At 41.2% G+C, this 21763-nt stretch overlaps 1 protein-coding gene and 1 pseudogene across 15 annotated transcripts in view; both read left to right on the forward strand.

The window, feature by feature from the left end:
* The window catches only part of INPP4B (inositol polyphosphate-4-phosphatase type II B), a 709031-nt gene that overhangs the window by 681272 nt on the left and 5996 nt on the right, over positions 1-21763 (forward strand). For 12 of the 15 annotated variants that reach the window (XM_072788249.1, XM_072788248.1, XM_072788252.1 and 9 more), the window contains one exon: positions 20356-21742. The exons of the other annotated variants lie outside the window; for them this stretch is intronic. In XM_072788249.1, the coding sequence (XP_072644350.1) occupies positions 20356-20530 (175 nt within the window). In that variant the 3' untranslated portion in view covers positions 20531-21742. Of the gene's footprint in view, positions 1-20355; positions 21743-21763 lie in introns of those variants that run through there. 15 annotated transcript variants of the gene reach the window in all.
* LOC140612166 (U4 spliceosomal RNA) lies at positions 6947-7027 on the forward strand (annotated as a pseudogene).

The following is a 21763-nucleotide window of genomic DNA, read 5'->3' on the forward strand; positions in this document are numbered from 1 at the left end:
TCAGTGTGTTTTGCTAGAGGCTAAGATTGAGACATAAGGACAGTAAATATTAAAAGCAGATCACTTTATGAAGTCATGTTCTCTGAGAAAGCAATGACCTTAAGGAAAACTAGAGAAGTAGCTTTTGTAAGTATCCACATTTAGGAGCCCCGATCCCTCCACAAACACATGGGTTTCCAGGTGATTCTAACCAACCTGCACTTTTTCCCTTTGTGGCCAATTTGGTCAGACTGAGGCAGGCAAGACATGGGGCTAGAAATCTGTGACTCGATCAAAAACCTAATCTCTCCCCTTAGTTTATATTTTACTAGGCCTCCTCTCCAGACCGGCGAACACCATAACTGCTCAACCCAAGTTAACCTGCACCCTTTATTCCCAGAAGGAGGGAAAGCCGTGTTAGAACCAGGTATCTTGCAATAGATCATCACAAGCTGATTCTGCCCAAGAGCCTCCCCGCTGGTTTTAATATGGGATCAAAATGTCTCAGCAATATAAAAAAATATGCTTCTGCAAAATAGAATTCCATTTTAGGATTTGTATTTTATTTTTTTAAATCTCAAACGTTTCTTGTCTTGAGTATTTCATCCTGATTATTACGCAAGAGTCCTATATGAATTCTGCTGTGCTTTAAACGTAATATTGAACCGGAGCGTATCTAGCCTGTTCTATTATGTGCTATTAGAACAAAGAACAGATTGCGTCTAAAAAGCTTCCTCAAAGATACTCTATGGACAAAAAAAAAAAGAGAGAGAGAAAAAAAGGGCACATTCTGAGAAATAATAGTGCAATGATACAATGATGTTCATTTTAAAAACCATTTGTGAAAATGAGGGATTGTTTTTTATCTGAGTGAGGCCAAGAATCAGAATCAGTCCTAATTTTCACGTCTGTATATAAACTGATTAAAAGATCCAATTGGTGTACAAATAACTATTACTCTAAATCTCTGTGGTGCTAATGAGCTTCGGGGATTTGCTGAGGCTAAGGCACAATCCATTTTAATCAAATGCATTTAGTTCTTGAGTAACTAGCCTAGGATACGGCCCAAGTATCAGAAAGAGCAACGCCTGGCTCTCTGGAGGGACCTTGACTCAAATGGTATTTTTATGTATGATTCATTAGGATAAGGCATGTTAGGTACATAAAATATGTTCTTTGTCCTAAAATAACGCCAGTCTGGTAGGACAGACAAGATGCACACAAATACATGCGGGGCTGCATATGGTGGATGCCATCTGGTTAGATCCAGAACATACTCCAAGTGTCCACAGGAGGCCAAGACCCTCTGATGCTCCCTTTGCCTGGGGCATTGGAATGGAGTCTTGAGGAATAATGGGCCGAAAAGAATATATATTTTTTAAATTCCTATTAAATCTTAGGTACTCTGGATTCTAGATAAATGTTCAATAAGAAGGAAAAAGAGCACTGCACGAGGGAAGAAGAAAGCACATTTTGATAGAAGCATCAGTAATGGAATATTACGAGTTCCAGATTTTATGCCTTCATTTTTCTCCCTGTGACTATGGAAGAATTTCCATAATCTGTATTTCTAGGCAGATTTATTTCTGGTTTGGCTTAGGAGTCTTTGCTGATGTTCATGTCAGTACTGACTGACCCCTTAATTTCAAGTCCCGCACCGGGATTGCATGTGTCAAACTGTCTTTCACTTCTGGAATAGCTACTGAGATTTTGCCTTTTTTGAATCTTAAGTGGAAATAGATAAATTCAGCCGTTACTTGAAAGAATCTTCGCTTTCGTTCTCACCTTTGATCACTCACCAATACTGAAAAGGAAGAATAATAGATTTTGTAAGTGGCAGCCAATCAGGAATTTAGGTTGATTTTCTGAAACTTCATTTTTTAAATATTTTTTGAGGATTTATCGATTTATTTGAGAGAAAGAGGAGGAAACAGGATGTGAGCAGAGGAGGGGCAGACGGATGGGGAGAGAGAGAATCTCAAGCAGACTCCCCAGTGATCACAGAGCCCGATGTGGGGCTCGATCCAAGGATCATGACCTGACCCGGAATCAGGAGTCCGAGGCTTAACCAACTGAGCCACCCAGGCTGCCCTGATTTTCTGTAACTTTAGAATAAAGCAAACAGATAAAAATAATGCAGATGGAAAGATTTTATGGTTGGTTTTTAACATCCTCATCATAAAATGGAATATTTTTATCATTACAAAAGTTCCTGTGAAATGTGCTACATTTCCTAATTGTTGGTTTGTTATGCGATGATGTATTTATAGGTTTCCATCTGTAATTAGTTATCTCCATGGTGCCTGTCAGTGTGGATATGGGTACCCTGACATCACAGAACATTACAAACTTTAAGAGGAAAACTTCGTGTTTTTCGCCCCTCCATCATTTGTGCAGTTGACAAGTGAGGGATGAGAAAATTTTCCTATCAGAGCCTTCAGGGCTCTCAGGTAACCGGGACGGGACAACAAGGGGCATTTCATTTGCAAAATACAGCTCCACGTTGACTTGCTTCTTCCATTTCCTCTTGTCACTAGTATTGTTCGGATTTCCAGAGGCTCGAGGACAGCAGATTTCCCCTTCGTCAGGACAGCCTGTCACGACCGCGGACGTGATGTATTAACATTACCAACGCCCTGCAGATTTAGTTACCAATTTAGTACCTGAGGCTCTTCGTTTCCTTGTAGGACGTTTTGTGTGCCTTTGGGCTAAGCGGTTCCCAGTCACCTTTGGCACTTTATTAAGGACCAAAACATCCAATAATAGCTTCTATCTGGGATCTGAAGCTTAGGCTGGCCTGGGACTCCAAAGTCATTGGGGCTGACTTTCTCCACCTTCCCATCACTTCCTTAGATTACATTTTTACAGTTACCCAGCCTCTTGTTCAGTTTATGTGGTCTGTGCCATAAGCCGTTGCATCTCATTTCCTAATCAAAGGTCTCTTTGAAAGTTTAGCATTTTGCAAAAGGGAGATACCCATTTAACAGTGTGTCTTCTGGAGGCTGATTTTTCTGTAAGTCAAATGTACTTAGGTAGCACTGTTAATAGTTTTAGCTGCTCTCATTTAAAAGAAAGCATTTCCAGCTCCTAAACTACTCATAGACTAATTGCTTCTGTTGTGGTGGTGGTTGTTATGGTTAAAGGATTCACAGGATGTCCCCCTAGAATGAAACTTTGAATAAGAAAGAAACGTTTATAGAAAATTAGATTTAGGGGCACCTGGGTGGCTCCCTCGGTTGATTGGGTGGCATCTCTGGCTCTTGATCAGGTCCTGATCTCAGGGTCAGGAGATTGAGCCCTATGTGGGGTTCTGCGCTCAGCAGGGAGTCTGCTTCTCTTTCTCTCTCTCCCTCTGCCCCTCCCTCCCACATGCAGATGCACTCTCAAATAAATAACTAAACAAATCTTTTTATATATATAAAACTAAATAAATCTTGAAAAAAAAGAAAATCTATACAACATTCAACAAACACTTTTTATAACACTTCTAATTTGAAATGACCACTTTATTGATAATCCTGATGACCCAGAATATAATGTGCATAGTAAGGTCCCTTTGGTTAATTTAAATACTTCTGTAATTCCCCTTTTTGTACTCTTTTAAAGAATTTATTTTTTTTCTTTTAAAGAATTTAATGAGCATGATCTCAACTAGCCTTAAAGCATATATAAAAATCAGAGAAAGGATAGGTCCCTTTGGTCAACTTAAATACTTCTGTAATTCCCCTTTTTGTACTCTTTTAAAGAATTTATTTTTTTTTCTTTTAAAGAATTTAATGAGCATGATCTCAACTAGCCTTAAAGCATATATAAAAATCAGAGAAAGGGTAGAAAATAGCTTTCCTGCTTGACAAAGACCTGCTTTATTTTATGAATTCGGGGTTGGCAGTTGTATCTACCATGGCCTCTTCTGTCTGTAAAGTCCAGAGTCCATCTCTACTTCAGAGTCAAGTGTGTCCTTATATGTGACAAAAAGGTTGCAGAGTTTGAATCCTCTTTTAGGTGTCTCTTAGGAATCCGTGATTGTCAATATTAACAGTGGTCTCTTTAACCATCAAACCAACATTAATGCACTATGCTTTTGAAAATAAATGCAGTATCATTAGCCCCATGGTTCCTGTGACTTGCAATTAGAAATGCCCAGAGTAGGTCCACAAGAAACATTTATTGAACTAATAGGGAAAAAAAAAATCTAGAAGGTTCAAACTAGTGAATGGTTTCATGCACACACGTCTGGTCACTCTTCTAAAATGCTTAGTAGGCGATCTTTAGCTAATGATAATGGTTAAAATTAGCTGACTTTGAAGTATCCATTCAAGTTCAATAGAACAGATTGTTCTAAATAAGGCAACACAGGCTTAGAGACCATCTATTCCCTTTTTAAAGAGAGTACCCAATAAAGATTGCATCCCTTATGTATAGTATTATCTCCATCTCCTAAATACTTCATGCCCAACGATGTCATTATCGGACTGTGGATATATTTAAGCATGATTTAGGAGTCCTTTGTGATTACCCAGCCTCTTATAATCATAGCACTAGTTTTAGTAATGGATCAGAAAATATTAAAATAAATGTTGCAAAGCCTTAATCCAAGCAAGCAGATACTCACGATTAAGTCAGATCTCAATAAAAGAAAAAAAATGACTCTCTGGACTGTCTGTAGAAATATGTGAGTGTGTGGTGTAAACTATCCCAAACTCTGTGGAGTCTTCCCCAGACACCATCACTCTCCTATGATCATGAGCCATCTTCCCTAACCAGCACAATAGGGATAACAAAAACCCATTTCAGTCTCAATTTAAGTTTAATTCCCAGATGGAACTTGAAATGAGGCTGTAATGAACTTGAACTTGCAGCAGTGATTATCTCATACGTGCATATAGAAGTGTGCAGATACAGTAGTGGGCGCTTCCTGATACTGCTCTGAAGGCATTCAGCTCTACAGAAACAGGTGAAAAGCAGGTGCTATGGATTAGCATATTATTTACATTGAATTATATGCATGGAGAAATCAGCCAGGTCTTCTTGTATTGTCTTTGCATATAATAGAACAGAACAGAACAGCGTGTAGCATGATCAGAGGGTTTTTAAATGACCTATAGTTTCTAAATGAATGCCTAAAAATGTCAGCAAGGTTATCTGAAAAAAAAAATGTGAAGACAAACTTGTATGATATACGATAATATATCACTAAATACATTTAGTGATACGTTAATTAGGATCATAAAATATTTCTAAGAAAAGAGAACAGATGTCTCCAGTGTCCAAATAACTCCCTAAAACCATTTAGGCTTTTAGGAAGACACCTTCATTCATATGGCTGTCCTAGGCATCATTTAGTATTTTATTACTAAAGCACTAAATTACATTCTGGGGACATGAATGAATGATTTTGCCTACTTATACATTTTATAGGCCAGAATTCTAGGAATATGTTAAGCGTCAAAGGAATGAGAGAATGGTGGTTAAAGCCTTATGTCAGAGGTAAAAATTGACACAGGAAAGACCTGAATTTGGATTCTTGTTGCAACATTCTCCCTTTCTGGTAGAAAGGTTGGCAGTTAGTAATTCACTGTACTCCTGCAATTTTCTAGGTCTGAGTTATCTCTTCCTTGATTCTTGGAAGAGAAATGGAAGGATTCAAGTAAATTCTGAGTTAAATGCTCAAGCCTATCTAAAGTATTTTTTGAGAAGCTGGGTCAAGACTATAGATATAATTGTAACCTTTATTTATCTGAGGATGTGGTGGTCTGCTATTAGGACAAAGACTCTGAGACCAATTTCTCATTTTTCCTAACAAAATACCAGCACTGGCACCAAGACCAGTAGAAATGGGGACGCGTGATGGCTCAGCAGTTGAGCACCTGCCCCTGGCTCCCGCGGGAGTGTGATCCGCGGTCTCGGGATCGAGTCCCACATCAGGCTCCCTGCCTGGAGCCTGCTTCTCCCTCTGCCTACGTCTCTGCCTTTCTCTCTCTCTGTGTCTTTCATGAATATATAAATAAAATATATATTTTTTTTTAAAAAGACCAGTAGAAACGAACAGATTTCCTCTCTGATAACAACACAGAATGTCAGCATCCACATAGTGTCTGCCTGAGAGTAAGCATTACCATTTCTCACCAGATTCCTTCTTCCTGCCTTCTGGAAGCTCACCCTCTGAGTAGCTGCCAAAAATCATGTTTCAAAACAGAAATCCAGGGGTGCTCGGTGGTGCTCAGTTGGTTAAGCGTCATGATCACAGGGTCCTGGGATTGAGCCCTATGTCAGGCTCCCTGCCCAAAGGGGAGTTTACTTCTCCCTTTCCCCTGCCTTGTGCTCTCTCTCTCTCTCTCTCTCTCTCTCAAATAAATAAAAAGAAGAAAAAAAGAAAAGAAAAGAAAAGAAAAGAAAAGAAAAGAAAAGAAAAGAAAGAAAAGAAAAGAAAAGAAAAGAAAAGAAAAGAAAAGAAAAGAAAAGAAAAGAAAAGAAAAGAAAAGAAAAGAAAAGAAAAAAGAAAGAAAGAAAAAGAGAAAGAAAGAGCACACATCTGGTCAACCCCCTACTTGCTTAGTTACTTTCCTGTGGTCTGTCACATGACCCTTGCCCTCCTGGCCTCTCTCTCTCTGTATCCCTTTTCCTACCAACAAACCCCCCAGGTCCTTAAAGACTGCCCTGTGCACGCTCCATCTGCCTCTGCAGTGCTTCTACCCCCTCCTATAAGCTGCCACATATTTATAGGGTCTACCTCAAATGACATCTCTTAAGTGTAGCCTCACGGTTCCTTTCTTTATGCTTGAGGGTTACCTTCTTGACATCCATTGTGAGATCTCCATATTGGTATTGATTTAGATATACTTCCTCCCTCTAGTCTTTGAGCCCTGAAGCCTAAAACAATCCTTACTCATCTTTTTAGCATCTAATGCAACGCCTGGTACGTGGTGAGTGATGAAGAGGTAGAAATTTTGAATTAGAATTCTACAGTAGCTTTGCGCAGTGGCAGTATCGTAGCCAATGAGGTTTATCCAAGGTGCGATTATTGCTAATTGAGAATTCTACAGTAAATGATGGCGATGTTGAGGCAGCTCAGACTTTAGACGTACAGAGTATCTAGGGCAATCCTCCCAAAAAACATTTCAGTTAAGTTTAGTTAAGTTGCAGTACACGCCACGGGTTTGTCAGAGCACCAAGCCCACAACCTGTTCCCCCAACACTTCCTCTGCTGCTCTTTCCTTTGTACCATATGGTTCCCATTTGCCAGAGCCCTCCTTTTTTAATACTCCTACTTGAAAGGAGCCTTTCTTTCCAACAACTGTATTTAAAACTCACCAATAGAGTTCCCATGCTTGTTTACAAAGAAGAATGATTATATAGCATTTATAGAAATTCTGGGGAAAATAAGTTATTTGTACATGACTTGTCTCCTGGAAATGTGTATATCTATAGGTGTTCCCCAAAGTCGAGTGCACAATGCTTAGCACAATAAAAGTAATAAATCATATTCTTAAAAATATGTATCTAAAGAATAACAAATTGTTTTAAGGGACTTTTTTTTAAATACTTGAAAAACCTTTAAATATGATGGGGCTCTGATATAATAGTCTATTCTTTTTAAATTTAATTTAATTTTTTTCTTTTTTAAGAGGGAGAGAGAGGTGGAGGAGAGGCAAAGGGAGAAAGGAGAGAGAGAATCTTAAACAGGCTCTATGCTGAGTACAGAGCCTGAGCAGGGACTTGATCTTACAACCCTAAGATCAAGACCTGAACTGAGGGATACCTGGGTGGCTCAACAGTTGAGCATCTTCTGCCTTTGGCCCAGGTCGTGATACTGGAGTTCCGAGATCAAGTCCTGCAGCGGGCTCCCAGCAGGAAGCCTGCTTCTCCCTCTGCCTGTGTCTCTGTCTCTTTCTCTCTCTATGTCTCTCAAGAATAAATAAATAAAATCTTAAAAAAAAAAAAAGACCTGAACTGAAATCAAGAGTCAGACGCTAATGACGAAGCCACCCAGGAGCCCCAATAATGTATTCTTGATCAAGAAAGGTTTGAATATTGTTTCTAGGAAAGTTAAAATGATATATTATTTCAGTGTAGTGTGTCCTTTCATACTTTATCAAAAAAGAGACAGAGAAATGAGAGCAGTGGTATTATCTTTACTTATAATATTAGTCACATTGCTTTCCTTTGTGATAGGTTCATGCATTTAAGTCAGTCTTGGATTTCATGCAATACCAGGTGAAAAGAAGATTGGGCTATTTATCCAGATTAAAAATCAAGATAAAATGGCATCTGATCTAAATATATGTATGTAAGAATAATACATTTTTGTCAGAATTATTAATTTGATTAAATGGTTTAGTTTTCTAATTAGCCTGTATGTTTTTTTTCTGAACTCTTGTAGGGCAGCAATTCCTAATTCATGTTCCTCTGAATAATAGTTATTTTAATGATGTTAAATAAGTGTTCCAAGAAGAAAGGACGTTTTTCTTGGCTATATCTCCTCAGACTATACAGAATATCGCAATACATCTTATAGGACTTAATGTTGAAGTATTAATAAGTAATAAACAGTGAGTAAAACCAAAGTATACATTTCAATGAATAATCATGAATACCTGAGAAATAACTGCTTACACCCAAGAAGTAGCATGTTTTCAGCTCCCAAGAGCCACTCCCCTTTTATATGTGAAAGACTTATAAAAATTCTTTCAGAAAGAAAATTGACTTTTGTTAACACTCCATATGGAACACAATATGGGAAAGTCTGTCTTAGCAAACTGGGCAATTTAAGTGCAGCAAATTTTGCCCAGTAGTTAAAATAAAGGCATTGTACTCAAAAAGAATATTTAATGAAAATGTTCAATGAATTCCTGACTGTACGATTTTTCAGGGAATTGTTGTTTTATAAATGCACGCCCATTTATGAAAGAGTAGAGGGAAGACAAAAAAATCCTATGTACTTGTTTTAATTTATGGCTATATGCAATTGCTCTTTATTTATCAACATAGGAGAACAACATGGGTTATACTTAAGTAATCAGGTAGCAATTTCTGGAGAAATAAATTTTAAATAAGTAATTCCTAGGGAATAAATAAGCTATTTTAATAATAAAAGAGCAACCTCATTTCCCCTTAGAAATCATTATGCATTTTAATAATTTAGTTTGCCTTAAACTTCTCTATCATTATCTCAATGATAAGAGATTGAATATTTATAATTATTCAAGGTACAAATATTTGAGCAAAAATCTCTATATATATTAATGGTTTTTGATTGAAAGTATTATAACAAAACAACATCAGAATTAAATGATAATTTCAGGTAGACTAAAATGAATTATAAGATTGAATGACAGTTCTTTTGTGCTGCATACAATTATATTAAGTGTGAAATAGAAAAATAAGAAAAATAAGCATCATTAAATGTGTAATAATAAAAGCAAGAAAGCAATATTCTACAAGTAAAACATCTTTTGGTTAAAAAGTATCCTACTGTTCAACAGCCCATCCGACTCCGATCTATATGCGTTGTTAGTATATATAAATCATAACAATACAATATTATTAGAAATAACGGTTAAATACTCTTTTTGAAATCACTACTGTGGATTAAAACTTTTATAAAGATAATTGTGTTACACTGTATATTTTTCATTTGCCACTAATAGAGAGATTTTGTAGATTATTTCATTATCATTTACTCAGTATAATTCAATATGTATGACACCAATAATAATAGCCACCATTTATTGAGTACTTAGTCTATGCAAGGCATGCTAAATACACTATCTGTGTGCATGGTTGTTTATGTGTGTGTAGTTAACCTATCGAGAACAATACTATTATCATCCCCATTGGAAACATGACAAAATGAGAGTTTGACCAAATATAGCTTGTCCAAGTGACATAGGCAGCAAGAGGCAAAACCAGATTCAAGCCTAGGATTGTTGGACGCTCCAGTGTATAAACACCATGCTGCTGTATCTAGATATAGAATTACTATATACTATGTACAATGGTATCTGCTGAGAATTTTTTAAAATGGATACATTATACAATTACAGGAATGTATAGGCTAATAATCTGTATTTTGGATTTTAATTAACCATTTACTTTTTATTAATCATTCTCAATGGGAAGTATTTTAAGGTCAGGAGAGTAACAGCTAATCCCTGATTTACTAGAGTGGAATCCATTAAGATACAATCCTCTAAAACAAAAGGATAAGTGTCCTAATACATTTTGGCTTCATACCTGTGTATAGGAATCTTAGGTTACTACTAGATTAACTGTTTTCACAAAGCCAGTTCTTCATGATCCCCTAAACAATTTCTTGGAAGCTAATTTTCAAGAAATGACTGCCTTTTACTTAGTAAAAGGAATTAAAAGAACAAAAAGTATTTTTAGCCATGTGGCCTAGGAGCTCAACACGACTACCTGGCAAAAACTCACAAAACTGACTCTTAAGTCAATAGGACATCACATGGATATGACCCATGGACCTTTGCTAATTGATTCATGGTTTGAAGTAATTCGATATGACATCTGGATTGTCTTCCATATTTCTTGGTACTTTGTCTTTTAATAAATCTTGCAAATTATCATTTATATATTGGCCATAAAATTAATTTCTGCCCATTCATCTGTTCACCTTTCTGGAAAGAAATATATGTAAGGTCTACCACATAACCACAAAACTCATATTTTAGCCAAGTGCAGCTATTGTACGAAGTCTTGAGTATCAATCATAGCTTATACGGCTGGGTGTTATTGCTTGTATTTCTTCATTTTATGTTCTTGCTTCAGAGTTTGTTATACACGATATACACTTCTTGATGTGGTCTCAGCTGTTACTGTTACTTTGTAATCCCATATTTTCCTCCTGTCCTTTCAATTTGACTCCCAGTCAACCAGACCACTTAAAATGTTGGGCTCCACATCATGGGTAACCACCTCCTTGTCAAAGCCAGTGATGTAAATAACAATCCTATTTGCATTAGGCAGTGTTTCTCAAACCCAAATCCTGCACTAACCTCCTTAAGAAGAAATAATGATTGCATCTCTTCCTTTCTGACATAAACTGTTTTTAGTATCATTTTGCTTATATATGTATATATATATACCCAAACTCAAGACCAGGGATAAACTCCCTACACGTGTAGCTCTGATGACACAACTATAAATCAATTGCACTTGTCTGTTTGGACAAATTACATAAAATGAAACCAACAAAATTGAGTTAACACAATTCATCGTGATGTGATACTATTTTGCTGACGTTAAATAGCATCTGAAAACAGTTTTTGGAAAAAAGGAAAAAGTTTTCGGTTGCCTATGTTTTTTCTGTGCCAAATGATACACTTCTACCATTAATTTTTTTTTTTCAAATTACTAGAAAACCTTTTTGGTAGCATGTACCATTATTTCAGTTTGCTGTCACTTAGCTCCAAAGTTTCATGAGTGCATTAAGGCAATTTCTGTTGTCCTCTCATTGTCCGTGAGGGTAGTGTCTCGTAGCTGGGGACAACGTAGTCGTAAATAATTAGGCAAGTCTTAATTACTTGTCTGTTGACTGGGATGCTGCCATTCCTTTCCCTCAATGTGTCTTTTGGCTTTGACGAGTTGTCTCTGTCATGCTGATCCTGTCTTATTTGCCTCACTCCTTAATTATGTCATTATCCTCTTCACTGGCTTTTCTGCTTCCAATCTCCCTACTTCAGTCTACTCTACACAGTATTGTTTTTGTTTTTTGAGTGGGCTCCACACTCAGCGCAGAGCCCAGCACAGGGCTTGAACCCACAACCTTGAGATCAAGACCTGAGCTGAGATCAAGAGTCAGATGCTTAAGTGAATGAGCCACCAGGCACCGCCCCCCCAACACACACAGAGTATTTTTAAACTGATCTTTCTAAAATCCAAGTATACCATGTAAAATCATACCATCTTGCAGTGTCATTTCATCTCTTTGTCAGCCCATCCCCTTTCCTCCACTCATCCTCCCATTCTCCTCTTGTAGATGCATAACACTACACACTTATTCAGCCAACATGCAACAGAATGCAAACAGCAAGCACACACATATCCTTGTTTTTTTTTTTCCTTGTCTTTCTTTTTAATAGTACACACTTTAACCTTCCTTCCCTCCACCTAAGTCCTGCTGGGGCAAAAGGCATAAGCCAGAGCTACCCTGGGCACCCTGGGATGTGTGCTCACCTAAGCCCAAGATCACACTAAAATCTCTTGCGATTCGAAAACTTTATTTCATTTACAACAAAATACTATCCCTTTCCCTGATTATTCTGATTATTTTGAGGTTTCCTATGTAGACTGTAAGGCCATGTGTGGAGGTTCTATGATCTTCACAGTTTCTTGCAAAATGCAGAATGTAGAAAAGAATGTATAGCAATTATTAAGAGCATGGAATTAGGAGTCAGAAGGAATCGGATTCAAATTCTATCTCTACTCCTTATTGCTGATGCAACCTTGGAGATTTCTGAGGTTTCCCTTTTGCAAAATGGTTCTTTGTATTTACCTTACAGTAATAGTATGAAGGTTGAATATATTAGGGTAAAGTGATGGGCCTTTGGGAAATAGTATTCAATAAATGGTGACTTTTATTACTAACATTCTATGAGCTTAGCTGTGAATCAGTGTTATATGAATCCATTCATTCATTTTCTTTTTTCCTGGAATTCCCAGTGGTTTGTAAGTTGGAGCAATAGCAGCTATAGCAGCAGGTTGAGGAATGCTAATTCCACAACCATAATTATCTAGAAAAAGGAAATAAAATGCCATTGCTGAGAACAGAGAGGTCAGGATGAGCCGTATGCATGGTATTCAGCTCCTCTTCTCAACCCTGAGAACCTTTCCTTGTAGGAATGTGCTAGACACTATATCTTCACAATGCATAAAATCTGAGGAGTGAGAAAGTGACTTCTTTCTCTCTGTTAGGGATGGAGCCTGAGAGGAAGTCCTATTTCATTGTGTGAGAGCTGAAAAATATCATTAACCTAATTGTTCTGTGCCCCACAGAGATCCTTGTTCTCTTCTGGAGGCCTCAACCTTCTCACCTGAGTAATGAAGAGGTTGGACCAGGTGATCTCTGAGATCCCTCTAGGCTCCAACAGTCTGAGTTGAGGAAGTTTTAGCAAATTAGAGGGACCCTAAACAAAACAAAAGAAGGGGGAAAATAGCCTTTTTTAAGGTCAGTGTCTTTGTGTCTTACTCCATTGAACAGAGGAGAGGTCGATACAGAATGTGATTTCTGACTGAAGTGCAACAAAGCATGAACCAAACAGATAGGAAAAAAAAAAAAAAAACCTGTGGTGTCTAAGAATTCCCTTGGTTCTACTGCAGTGAAACTACTGACACATTTTTTATTTTAATCAAAAAAGTTAACTGTAAGCAATTACCGCAGTCGGCTCTGAGCGATATTCTCTGCCCTCCCAGATAGCCCCGTTTGGCAAACACACAGCCATCTCAAGAATTATAGAAAATTGTTGCAAGTGTCAGAAATGATGAGTCCTTAGACTCAGTCTGATTATCTGCATCAGTGTAGTTACAGAAGGAGACAGAGAAGGGGGAAGAAATGTATCCAAGATCAAATACTCTCTCCTGGCTCTTATAATTGCTACCTCTGTCTAGAATTCATAGAAGGTGGGCTCCACAGGATGTTGATTCACCCCACCCCTCTGTCTTTCAGGTACGGCCTCTCGTTCATTTGTATTTCTTTTGCTTTACTCCAGATTTTTAACTTTTCACCCGGACCACTGCTGTAGTCTCTTAATTATTCTCTTTCCTCCTGTTCCCCATCTTCCAGTCTCCTTCCTAAAGTTCTTCTCCTGCGGCCTCATGCCGTGCTACGGCACTTAGCTAATCTCTCCAGTCTGCTGTTCGTGAGCCCACCCACCTTCTAGAGAATAAGGTCTAAGTTTTTGCTGTCAACCACAAACACTTGTGAAATAGCCCCATCTTCTTTTAAAAATGCGGTTGAATGCGCAATGCGGTTGAATTTCTCACTGCAAAAAAACATGTGTGTTTATTTTAGTAAACGCCTAAAATACATAAGCGACAAAGAAAAAAAATTAACTGTCTTTTAAGTTTAATTTTCCTACCTTTATTGATTTCCTTGCTGTAACCAAAGCAGACTGTGAGCTATGTGCACCTTCCCAAGTGCACCTGACACTCTCATTTTCATGCCTTTTCTTGTTATCTACATTCGCCCAACCTCACCTAATTTCTAGCCACTGAAATTCTATCCAGCCTTCACTGTCCATTACAAAAGTCTATTTCTCTAAGAAGTCCTCCCTTGATTTTGAATCTCTGTAGCAGGGATTAATGATAATATATGTAAACTATGTTAAGTTACACCTTGGGGTTATTCTTCCTTGGTATTTCATATTTTATAGTCTGCCTTTTTCAAAGTTATGTATTACCAGTGTTACCCATGTACTTGTATACAAAAATTGAACTCTAAGATTCCCGAATTCACCTTACTCTCTCTCCTAGGAATTTCATAAGCTTTCACTTGTAGGAGTTGATAACCTGGATTGTAGCATCCTACTCTTGTACCGTTTTGCAGGGGATGGTGAGAGTAAAGGGAAAATTGGGAAATAAAAATGGGAAAAGATTGGAAGGTGGGACAAAAAAAGAGAATGTACTCTCCTGGAGAAGGTAATGAGTACGCCAACCAGTGCCAGAGACAAAAACCAAGTGGATACCTCTGGAGGATCCTGTCCAAAGAGTGGGCTAAAGTGAATGTCCGGGAACGCACGGCACAAGGAATGGTGGTGTCTGAGGTTGAGCTGGTTCATAGCCAACTCTGTCCATTTCAGATGCAACGAGAAAGACCAAACGCAGGACACCGTCCCTGAGAAAGGCTGGCAGGATTCATTCAGCTGACTGCGATAGCATGGGCCTGGCAGTGGCGGGAGGGGACCCAAACCTGGGAAACCCAACAGAGTGTGGAGCCGAAGGGTATAGCTCAACTTTCTCCTTGAGACTCAGGAGCTTCAGTCTCAGGGCTGAGCAGTTGAAAATATTTCCACCTCCCTGTAGATGGACAAGCACCACTGCTATTTTGACAAGCTTTGGGCAGCTGGGATGCAAGCTGGACTTTCATTCCATAACAGTCCTCCAGGAAATGGTTTTGGAAGGCATCTAGAGTACTGTATTGGCTTTGCTATGCAGAGGCTTAAGTGGATACGCCAGGATTTAGTGAACTTCTCTTACCCAAATAAAAGGAGCCTTCAACACCTCCTCATAAGCTTTTTCCTTCAGTCCTTTAATCATTTACAGTATTTCTTTCTGGACCTCCCATCCAAATATCTTGATTTAATAATATTCTTCTTTCTAAAATTCTAAGATCAAAATGGGAATCGGTTCTCTGATAATCATCTGATGGAAGCAATTATACTCATTACATCCTTCTTCCTCCTTTCTCTTTTTCTTAAAAAAAATTATATAGATAGATAGATAGATCGATCGATCCCTGGGTGGGTATCAGGGGTTGAGCGTCTCCCTTTGGCTCAGATTGTGACTTGTGATACGAGGGAGAAATTAAATCAATGTGGCTGAATAAGACACATTTCTTTTTTTAAACATTCTGAAAAGAGGTAAGAAGGAGTAAGAACACCTTTCGAGACCAAACACGACATCAGCATGCTTGGCGTTCTTTGATTTCTGCTCCCTGCCTCTGCCAGTTCTTACTGAACTGTCACCTATTGTATTAGTGGGGGGAAAACAGCATCTCTAGGGTCCTGCAGCCGTGTTTGAATAGACTCAGTCACAGGAAGGTAGAGATGAAAGTCATTTTGGAGCCACTTCACCTAATGGAACAACTAGCAGGAAATCACACCTGCCACTTTCCGAGAGGAACAAGAAACCTTATGCTTGAGGAGCCCGATCATAAAGTGAAAGGGATGGCTTTTCCACTGGACAGATTGAAAAAAATCCCCTGTGTGCCACTGGAGCAAGTTTTGGGACCCCTTTTGAGCCCGTGGAGAGAATAACCCGGACCAGTTTGACTGTTTGCAAGAAATGCATAAGAGACGGCCGCTGGAGCCGCGTGGCCGTGGTGGGACAGGACACTGGGAGACCTTTGTCCCACTTCCACGCACTCCCTCTGCCTCCCAGGGTAGCCCAGACTTTACACTAGAGAACCTTTGACTCTTTGACATCAAACACCCTTTTCTTTTTTTTTTTTTTTTTTGAAGATTTTATTTACTTACTTGAAAACACAAGCAGCGGGAGCAGAGGGGGAGGGAGAAGCAGGCTCTCCACTGAGCGGGGAGCCGGACACTGGGGCTCCATCCAGGACCCCGGGTCATGACCTGAGCCCAAGGCGGATGCTCAGCCCACTGAGCCCCCCGGGCGCCCCTGAAATCAGTCTCTTAACCATACAGTTCCCTCTTCCCTGAGCCCATGGGGTGCTCCTCAGTCTCAGGGAATTCCGACGACTCTGACGGGCCAGGTTCCCAAGCTCACTATCACCTCTGTTATCAGGGCCTGGTGTCCTCTGTGTCATAACAGGCCCCTTCCCCCCAAAACACGTCCCATCTGGAGATGCATGCAGTGGCCTACGGGGAGGACTCCTGCTTCCTTTGAGTGTTTGGGGTTTTTTTTGTTTTGTTTTGGTTTTTTTTTTTGCTTGAATACTTCTCTTTCTTTCACACCATACTGGTCCATGATGATTAGAAACCTGTAGGTAACCCAGGCATTCCGAGCAGTGACACAGCATTACGTCTTCAAAGTAATTTCTTCATTTAGGGGCTTTTCCTATCATCTACATAATGTATTTTGAATTAGATTCTGAAATTCAGTTAGAAGGAAGAGACCATCTTAAATGTGGCCCATGACCCAGGGGCCACAAAAGGCTCCTCTTACTTCTAGGTCCCTGGAAATGATCCTGCTGTTGACAGTCTTATTAAAACTCACCCTGTATTTAAATAGTTGCACAGTTTCTTAAAAGTTCTGGAAATGTTACTTTTAATGTTCGAATGATTAATTAAAATTATTAAATTATTAAACTTTTGGAAAACTTTGGTAAGATACTTTGACATTTAAGAGTATTCCGAGTTCTAGACGTCACGGGCCTCGATCTAACCTGAAAACAAGAGGTCCCTCTCCCCTTATTTGATCAAACTACCATAGAGGCAGCAAATCGTGAAGCAGGGTAGCTCCATTCTCCGGATCCGGGCCTTGCAGATGCTGTTGTGAAGCACAGGCAAGGCCTTGGCGTTGGGTTTCTCCTCTACAGGGCGTGCAGTTCACCTTGAAGGGCTCCTCAGGTCGCCCTGGCCTCTGAGAATCGGTGATGCTATGGTTTCCGCACTGCTCTCAAAGTCCTTATTGATGTCAGACCTACATTGCGCTCATTTTTACACAGATCTGCCAGCCTGAGAATCTGACGCAATCTAGAAAGCCAGGGCCTCCGACACGGTGCTCTGTAAGGTCAATCGTTGGATGAACGCGGAGCCCAAGAGGGCTGCGTGAGGTGCTGGCTCGGGCCCTTAGCTCAGGACTGCAAGCTGATGTGCCCAGGCCCAGCCCTGGCTGCACGGGCGTGGGGTGCTCTGGTTCCAGCAGGGCAGGAGAGGATGTCAGCTCTCGGTCGCAAGGGGATGTCTCTCGAGTCCGTTTTAATTGGGATTTCTGCTTTGAGGGAGCCTAAGGAGCTGTAGTGGATGAAGGAATGAAAGAGCAAACAGGCAAGGCTCCTCCGGGACAGCTAACCAGCAGGGGAAGCAAGGACGTGCGTCACCTTTGTTTTTGGCAGCGGGTGGCCGGGGAGGGCGCAGCAGGTGCTCGGGTCGCCCATGGGAGGAGGGGGAAGCGCAGATGTCGTCGTTGAGCCACTCCGATCCGGTTTATTTAAGGAAATGCCTCCTCCCGTGGGCAGTGATGAATGTAAAAGTGAGGCATTCCCTTTTACCTGTTTTTCAGTGATTGCTTGGACAGGTCTCTCTCCAGAGAAAAAGATCATTTTCTATCCTGCAGATTCCGTAACTGCCCTCAAACGACTGATGGTGTCCCACGTCCAGTGGAGACAACGGCGTGAGGTGCCCCGGGGGGACCTCCAGACCCTGGATGGCCGGGGCCCTTGCAAGGCAGCCGCTAATCAGTTACTGTTCATGCCCTGCTGGTGAGAAAATCACTAATGTCGTTGCTCAACACCTCCTTTCTAGTTTACGCGTGCAGAGTGCTCAAGAATTCACTTGTGGTCACGAGGAAGTGAGCCTGTGGTCGTGACCTGGTCAGGGGGCTCGAGCCGTACGTTCGGGGGCAGCCACACAGGCCGTGTTGCTGTGGACTGCAGCCGAGCAAGAGAATCATTACGTGTGGGGCGCTTTTAATGTGTTATTCTAATCTCCAGGGAATGAAGCCGGTAAACAACAAAGTAATTCAATTATAGAACTATCCTTCCAGAAAGAAAACAAAACACCACAGCCTTTTCATTTAGTGATTTCTCACTTCTCAGGCCTACTCAGCAAACAGACTGGAAAATGTTAAATGTGCTCTGGCAGTGGTTTGGGAAGAAAAAGAAAAAAAAAAAAAAAAGCCATCCAGTATAAATTCATCCCCGTATGCGGATTAAGGACTTTCACCAAACCCCCTCAACGTACTTTGGCCAGGACTGTATTCCTCGTCCGGGGCCCATCCACAGGGGGCCCCACTAGGAAGGAAAGAGTATTTCTCTACCCTTATATGGATAGATTGTGGTTAATATTTCACCTAAATTTGTAATCAGAATGTGACATTTATGATTTGGTTAATAGATACGTGATGGGGAGGGAGTCAATGTAGGAGATGGTACTTCTCGGCTAACAAGGAACGTGGGGGAGGACACCAGGTTTCGACAAGGTTCAGATTTGCTGCAGAGAACCTTCATCTTACACTGGACAGGAGACAACGTGAGAGATCCTAGAGAGCTAATATTGGGCGAGGAAGCTTCTCTTAATCACAAAGATATCAATTCTCGGGACGCCTGGGCGGTTCAGTAGTTGAGCGTCTGCCTTGGGCCCAGGCCGTGATCCTTAGGTTCCAGGATCGAGTCCCACGTCGGGCTCCCTGCTTCTCCCTCTGCCCGTGTCTCTGCCTCTCTCTCTCTCTCTGTGTCTCATAAGCCAATGAATAAAGTCTTAAAAAAATAAAAATACACTTCTTCCAAGCCTGCTGCATGCTGCCACCCAATGTGCCGTAGAACGTCGACCAAGTAACGGGGTCGGTCGGGCCCCTGACTGTAGGAACCACGCGAGTCCAGACTAAGCGTCCTCCTTTCAGGTAGGCTTCTACTCCGCTTAGCCACTGGCCGCGTGGCCCTTAGGTCTTGGCAAAGAGCGAGGAAGCCCCGGGGCCGACACAGCGTGGTCGGTCTGAGGCTGGCAGCAGGGAGGGCCTCCGAGCATCCCGACGGCTGCGGCCCGCGGCCAGGGCTGGGCTCAGAGCCCGAGCGTGCAGGGGGGCGCGGGGCCTCGTGTGCAGGGCCTCCGGCTAAGCCACGCAGCCCCCTGCGCTCCGCTTCCACCCCTGGAGGCCTCACAACCAGACCCCGACAGCTGAGAGCGAGTCAGTGCTGGAAGCTCTGGGACTGATGAGCCGGCACCGGGGGACACATGTCGCCCGCCTACGCACACGGCCCCAGCGGGCCCGGCCTCGGAGCCCCGTGACCAACGCCGTGTGCCACTCACACAGAAGAGCTTCTCTTCTCCGAGGAGCCCCTCGGAGGCGACGTGGCCTCGTCTAAGTAAGCCGGGCGCGGAGCGCTGGGTTCAGGAGCCCAACGAGCAGAGGGCGCTGAGCCGGGTTTTAAGCGGATCGTATGGCTGGCAGGGGTGACGTGTCGGAGGTTTCATTCATTTTGAATACCAGGCCATCTCCATAAACCATCTTTATGACTTTAAACGCGTTATGCAGGTACAGCGACAATAGACGGTGTGTCCCAACGCGCCAGGCGTGGCCGCTGGCCCCCCTGCGGGCTGTGCTTCCCGCTCCGTTTCCCCAAGGTGTATGTATCGTGGATGATTTGTTCGCGGATTGAACCATATTTTAGTTTTATTCACGTAGCCTTGTCTGTTGACGCTGCTTTGCCTGTGTGACTCCTCCTTGTACGTCCGCAGTCGACCCACGTGAATGTCATCTTAGTGTCTCCTTCCTCCTCCTTGCACAAAAAAAAAGCGAAAGGAGCCTTTATTAATGCAGTTGTCGACGTCGTACGGTAAGAAAAATGCACAGGATGCATTTGGGGCTGTTAGGGTGGAAACTCGTCCCGCGACAGCTGTGTGGTATCAGATACGGTGCTGTATTTCAGGATTTGTGCGCTTGCCTTTCTTCCCTGTGTGAATGCTCTACTCTTTTCTTTTCTCCTGATTCCCCCCAACCCCCCTCCCTGTTTAACAGCAGACAGACCCAGGGAGCGCTGAGTGAATCCGATGACCCCGAAACAGGCTGTCTAACCGATAACAAGCCAACTTCTCGACACTTCTATCCTGTCGCCTTGCTGCTCGTCAGCTCACACCTGCTGGTCGTGTGGCTTATTTTAAGTCTTGCATTACTATTAGCCAAATACCAATAAGTTTCACGTTGTATTCCTTTCTTTTCTACAAACGACAACGGACTTTAAATTACGGGGGCGATGCTGTAATATTTCTACATTTTCAGATTCACAGACTTTAAAAAAAAAACAATGTTTGAACTGTAAGTGTTTTGTTCGTTTTTCCTAAAACCTACGAAAAGAAGTAACTATGCATTGAGTTGTTTTGCTCTTTTGTTCATGGAAACGTGTTCCCCCACTGTTAACTAGCTCAGAAGAATTTTTGAATTACTGTCTTTGGAATTAAGACAAAGAACAGAATCCTGAAAGCTTGAAGCTCTGCACCTCCTGTTTCTCTCCCCCATTCAATTTATCAGAAACAATTAAGAGTGAATTTGCACAACGAACGCACTGACCCCCTGAGACAAGTCTCAGAGATGTGGGAGGTTCCAGACTTTCTCTCCACTGTGCTAATATCACTGTTGCCATCAGCCGATAGGACCTGCTCTTTGGTTCCCGGACTTGTTCGTTATGTTGGTTCTTGGCTTCGATTCGATTTGCCCTTTCCTGTCAAGTGATTTCATGGCGAGAATGGCTCTTTATGTTTTGTAATTAAACTAACCTGTTTGTAACTATCGTTTGGGTTGATTTGGCTCTCGGAGTCCTTTTCTATCCTTTGTACCGAGGTCTTGTTTGTGTCTGACACGCCGTTTTCAGCACCTGTGACTTTCTGTCCCATCTGTGCTCGAGCCCATTCCTTCCTGAAGCGGCGACTTGGACCAGGCTGTTGGGAAAGCCATTCTTCTCTTCGTGGCACAGCTAAAATATGGGAGTAAAATAGAGACGTTTTCCTTTAAAAATCTATAGGGCCAGACTTAATAAATTAAATGCCTTATTCCTAGAACCTGCATCCTTAGGGCTACATGTAGATTTTAATGTGTTTTAAAGAGACTGAGAAGTTAATTTGTGGAAAAGTTATAAAAAGGCAGATATATTTATGAAACTAAAGTGAAGCTGTATCGCGGAGCAAATTATATTTAAAAAGTTTATTAAACCTTAAGTATCTGTTAAGAACAAAGAGACTTGAATCATCTCTTTCCGAGGGCAATAATGGTATTGGGCCTGGCCTAGGATTTAATTTTGTAAGATGTATCATCATTTGTGAAAAAAAAAAAATGTAGAGTTGAATCTTTGTTATTTTTACTTGGACTGTTGCTGCAACTCTGCATTGAACAAATAAAGCATATTTATTTATTCTGTGTTTCATGAAGTTGT

This window comes from Canis lupus, chromosome 20, assembly GCF_048164855.1.
Source record: "Canis lupus baileyi chromosome 20, mCanLup2.hap1, whole genome shotgun sequence".
Lineage (NCBI taxonomy): Eukaryota > Metazoa > Chordata > Mammalia > Carnivora > Canidae > Canis > Canis lupus.